Source organism: Limulus polyphemus, unplaced genomic scaffold, assembly GCF_000517525.1.
Source record: "Limulus polyphemus unplaced genomic scaffold, Limulus_polyphemus-2.1.2 Scaffold768, whole genome shotgun sequence".
Classification (NCBI taxonomy): Eukaryota; Metazoa; Arthropoda; class Merostomata; order Xiphosura; family Limulidae; genus Limulus; species Limulus polyphemus.
The window spans coordinates 336,124-341,848 of record NW_013666378.1 but is presented as its reverse complement, the minus strand read 5'-3'; the positions used below and the strand labels follow the sequence as shown (position 1 = coordinate 341,848).

At 34.8% G+C, this 5,725-nt stretch overlaps 1 protein-coding gene across 1 annotated transcript in view; it reads right to left on the bottom strand.

The window, feature by feature from the left end:
• Positions 1-1,575: 1,575 nt before the first annotated feature.
• Positions 1,576-5,725, bottom strand: part of LOC106460435 (7-dehydrocholesterol reductase-like) — a 16,365-nt gene continuing 12,215 nt past the window's right edge. The window contains 2 exon segments of the mRNA XM_022387140.1: positions 1,576-4,425; positions 4,427-4,698. Coding sequence (XP_022242848.1) covers positions 4,177-4,425; positions 4,427-4,698 — 521 coding nt within the window. The 3' untranslated portion in view covers positions 1,576-4,176.

Here is a 5,725-nt window from a genome sequence, read left to right as displayed (position 1 = left end):
ATAAGTACTGGTGTTAACCAATGATATTCTGTATTACTGGTATAATATAAGTACTGGTATTAACCAATGATATTCTGTATTACTGGTATAATATCAGTACTGGTATTAACCAATGATATTCTGTATTACCGGTATAATATAAGTACTGGTGTTAACCAATGATAGACTGTATTACTGGTATAATATAAGTACTGATGTTAACCAATGATATTCTGTATTACTGGTATAATATAAGTACTGGTGTTAACCAATGATAGACTGTATTACTAGTATAACATAAGTACTGATGTTAACCAATGATATTCTGTATTACTGGTATAATATAAGTACTGGTGTTAACCAATGATATTCTGTATTACTGGTATAATATAAGTACTGGTGTTAACCAATGATAGTTGATATTGCAATATTAATTGATATAAGTTATTCCTTACTTTTTGTTATAATAGCTCCTTAAACAATAATAACATTGTTTTTTAATTGTTCTTCACCAATCATTACTTGTAATGATAGTATTGTCGTCTGTTGGTCCATCATAAAATTTTGAACCGTTCTGATAATACTATTAATGTAATGTGATTTAAAATGTAGGGTTAACAAAAGTATTTATAAAATAAATGTGCACTGAATAATATTTTAATTTCAAAAACCTAATTTCATTTAAAGCTTTACAAATGGGCGATTGAAAATTTTGATAGAACTTTCCAACCACTTTTGGCTTATTGTTTCCTAATGGCTAATATCCTGTCACCTTTCAATAACGTTCGGGAGGTTTCATTACAAAAACCTCCATTATCTCCCCTCAACACGATCCCTCATTTTGAACTGGTAGAGGGGAAGGAGCTAGCCAACAGCACTCACCACTAACTCTTGGGCTACTCCTGTATGGCCGAATAGTGGGGTTTGACCGTCACTCTTATAGTGTACTCACTGCTCCCAAATTGGAGCACTTTTTTGCCTCAACGATACTCGAACCATGAATTGTGGATTCACGGTTTGGGCATGCTAATTACTGAGCCACACCTGACCAACCTCTCAAAATAAACGTATTCGAGACCACGAGGAGTTTTGATCTAATATGATGTTTGGTTTTGTGAACGGTATACAAATATAAATGCTGACATTTAGCACATTCACGACGTACATGTTATGTAGGCCTAACGATCCTTTGAACACTGAGTTATCCACATGTTATGTAGGCCTAACAATCCTTTGAACACTGAGTTAACCATCGTAAATACTACGTGGTTTAATCCAAAAACTCAACTCCACGTCTTAATTAGCATGAAACATCAAACAATTCAATAGTAACAAATTGACCTTTTGGTTACTTCGTAATGAAAAACTGTAGGCTCTATGAAAACGCCCTCTTCAGTTGTCGTTGAAAGTTATTGTTTCTTTTCGAAGAAGTTTATATTAAGAATTAAAAGAGAAAACCTGAACCAAGTTTAAGGAGCGCCATCTTAACCATCAAGGAAGTAGGTCGCTGTTAATATTTCACTGTTTCTCATAAAATCACGATTAGAAATCTTTTTGCAGACAGTAAACAGCAACAACTAAACAAAAACGTATAAATTATATACATAAATTTTATTTTCATAATCAAAATTTCAGGAATAAATCACACAAACGCATACATAATTGAAAGATTTCAGTACGGTAACTAAGTGAGTTGGCCATACTACGTGTGTGTTGATGAGATATCATATACAATAAAGAGATTACAAAAGCTCGCGGGATTTTAAGCCTAATTATACAGTGATCGTTTGGATTTAACATATAAAAATTAGTTACGACAAGTTGTATTGAAATTAAAAGTGTTTATAAGATTATTGCCAATGAAAGGTAATTTGAACTTAAAATAGCCATCAGCATATTTACTAATCAATAAAATGTTTTTATAGAAATTATTTGTGTCTGTCGTTAACTTTTAAGCTCATTGGCAAAAACTGACATGAATGTAAAGCAACGTGGTACATGTAAAGAAATCACTGAATCGGCGAATCGTATGTGTACCAGATCTAAGCTATGTCATATCGTATGTGTACTACATCTAAGCTATGTCTTATCGTATGTGTACTACATCTAAGCCATGTCTTATCGTATGTGTACTATATCTAAGCTATGTCTTATCGTATGTGTACTACATCTAAGCTATGTCTTATCGTATGTGTACTATATCTAAGCTATGTCTTATCGTATGTGTACTACATCTAAGCTATGTCTTATCGTATGTGTACTACATCTAAGCTATGTCTTATCGTATGTGTACTACATCTAAGCTATGTCTTATCGTATGTGTACTATATATAAGGTATGTCTTATCGTATGTGTACTACATCTAAGCTATGTCTTATCGTATGTGTACTACATCTAAGCTATGTCTTATCGTATGTGTACTACACCTAAGCTATGCCTTTTAGGGTATCTGATGTATTAAAACTTCTCGATAAAAACAGTCAGTAAGAAATTATATTAAGCTCTTCATTTTATTTTAAACAGATTATAACGTTTCAGTTTGGCCATTATAGGCTGTTGCCGACAAGGTCTTTCGTTTAATACCAGAGTACCGGGTTGGAAGGATTTCGGTGTCCTTGGCGTTTAATAGAAGTACTAGGTTGAATCTCCATCAACGAAATGCATCTTCTAGAGTCTTGATGGCTAAACATCTAGTTCTTAATATGGAACTGTTCACCAAAGGGAGAACAAGCAGTCGGTAACATTCGCTGCTCAAATCGAATAGAGGGATTGAAACACTGCCAAAACAACTTGCAGGACATAATGTGAAAGTTTAGCAAATTTCAACTTTCTGTAGCTCGGACTGTGGTAATCCAAACTATCACATATTTTCAGTGGATGTGCTCAACTGGATTCGTACTTCACGTACCAAATTTCAATCTTCCGACACACACACACACACCCGGCAAGCTAACCATTTGGCCTGCCTCGGCATAGAGATCGAAGCCGCCCCCCCCCCTCCCCAGTGGCACAGCGGTACATCTGCGGACTTATAACGCTAGAAACCGGGTTTCGATACCCGTGATGGGCAGAGCACAGATAGCCCATTGTGTAGCTTTGTGCTTAACTACAAACAAACAAAGCGACCGAAGCGTTATCCACCACAAGACTCCAAATAGGTGTAATTCACTCGAGATTCAAAGCTAGTACCATCAACGTTATTATTGTGTTTGAACACAAAAACTATGATATATTTACAATATAAAGGTCGAATAATTTCAGGATATTCACCAAGTGTATAAGAAAATGTTTAGAATTGGACATTTTTTTTATATGTCATAATAAACGTCTGTAAGAAGATAATAATATCGTGCTTAATTAAGAGATCGTTTTCAATCGCACACCGCTAAAAAAAAACAAACGTCTTAGAAGTTACATAGGGCGTTACCCTATATAAATAAAATAAAAAAAATAAACTAATGATTATGTAAATATTTTTATACTCGTATATAATAAACTTTTATTTCAGTACCATCTCTTTATAAATAACTATTTCTAATCAATAATGAAACCGTTCGTTGTTGTAAAATAATTAAAGACATACGAAATATTTGAACAAAATAGTTAAACTAGTGTATTTTTTTAGTTCATGCTCATTAAGACTAGTTATATATGAACCAGTTCGTTGTATAACTGTCAACCAAAAAAAAAAAATAATGATGAAAAGTGATTGACTCTGGTATTTCCCGCTTTTGGTCATTTAGGTTTAAATGATGAAGATCTGGTGGACTATGTATATATAAACATTTAAAAAATAATAATAATTTTAAGCCTATTTTTAACTTTAAGTATTTTAACCGAGTCTCCAACTCAGAATCACTCATAATGATAAAAACGCATGATTATAAAATAATTTTTCAGCGTGTTAGGTAAATACATTAATAATGGGAACTGAGACTTTAAAAAAATCGGAAGGTGTTCTTGTGAACCAAAGAATTTTTCAACTGAATGAACAAATATGTAGAAAAGATAAGATAAAGATGAGTTAGTCGCGTAACTTAGTGTTTAGTTTGAACTTACAGAGATCTTGGATGACCAATTGTTGCATACAAAAACCTACGTTTAAAGCTTTTTTTAATACCCTAGTGAAACCACCAGTGACGACTATTTGATGAAAAGCGCAATATTTGTTGCCACGTTAGCGAATCTGTTCAGTGATTAGAATATGCCCGGTAAAAGCTGATATCTTGATATGTGAGAGTATGCCTCCCAAAAATGCCCATACTTCCGGCGGCATTTCTCTTCATCGCGAAAACTCCGATGAATTAACAAGATTAGGAGAAAGGAGACGTAAAGGTAAGGAAGAAAACTTTCAAAACTTGCAGGAACTTCCCACGAAAGAGCGGCAAGAATTTCAAACACATAATTGATATGTCGACTTAAGCCCCAAAACCCAGAGGCCAAAAGGAAGACTCTTTTGGGATTTCCCCTGGGCGTCCACGTAACTGGCTCGCACCACTCTCGCTGGCTTTCCCCACAAGCAACACTTTCCGTCTGTTTCTCGAGCAATTTTTCTTTGGTAATCAGCCCAGTAGTTTAAACCCACCATTAGGAGACCTGTAACGAATATGGCCACGGCCAGCTCCACGTTAATAGATGGCGCGTTTTCCACCATGTACATGCTTGTTAATGTATAAAACGTGGGTACGAAAACAATACATCCCCAGCAGATATAAAAACCTGTATGGAAACAAAATGGGAAAATAAGTTATTTGGAATGTGAATGTTGTTGATTTACTAACATTTAGACTTCTTAAATACCGATCAGTGGTCTGAGATTCTGGTTATTTCAAAAATAACGCAGGTTAGGTGTCAGCGTAGTATAATTTCACGAAAACATCTACTTAAAACAAAAATATGGAATATTATTACCCCAAGCAATGCAGGAGAGAGAGTGACAGTTGAATTTAAAATATAAAAATGAAAGAACAGTTGCATGTAAACCTCCAAACACCAACATGAACAATTTTAGATATGTCAGTATCATACTAAAAGTGAAAATAGTGGTTAGGAGCGTTCGACACGCAATCTGATGGTCGCGGATTCGAATACCCATCCTTTCAAACATGCTCGTTCTTTCATCCGTGGGGACGTTATAAGTGAAGGTCATTCCCACTATTTGTTGGTACAAGAGTTGGCGGTAGGTGGTGGCCTGTTAAATTAGGGACGGCTAGCACAGATAGCCCTCGTGTATCTTTGCGCGAAATTCAAAACAAACAAAACCAAAAGTAAAAATAATGTAATCAACAATGTAAGAATACAAACAATAAAATAATTGGGATTGGACATTATTTTAAATCAGCTTCAAAGTTTGGGGAGGATGTTCTGGGATTGGACATTATTCTAAATCAACTTCAAACCTTGAAGAGGATGTTCTGGGATTGGACATTATTCTAAATCAACTTCAAACCTTGAAGAGGATGTTCTGGGATTGGACATTATTCTAAATCAGCTTCCAAAGTTTGAGGAGGATGTTCTAGGATTGGACATTATTCTAAATCAACTTCAAAGTTTGAGGAGAATGTTCTAGGATTGGACATTATTCTAAATAAGTTTCCAAAGTTTGAGGAAGATGTTCTGGGATTGGACATTATTCAAGCCAACTTCAAAGCTTGAGGAGGATGTTCTGGGATTGGACATTATTATAAATCAGCTTCCAAAGTTTGAGGAGGATGTTCTTGGATTGGACATTATTATAAATCAACTC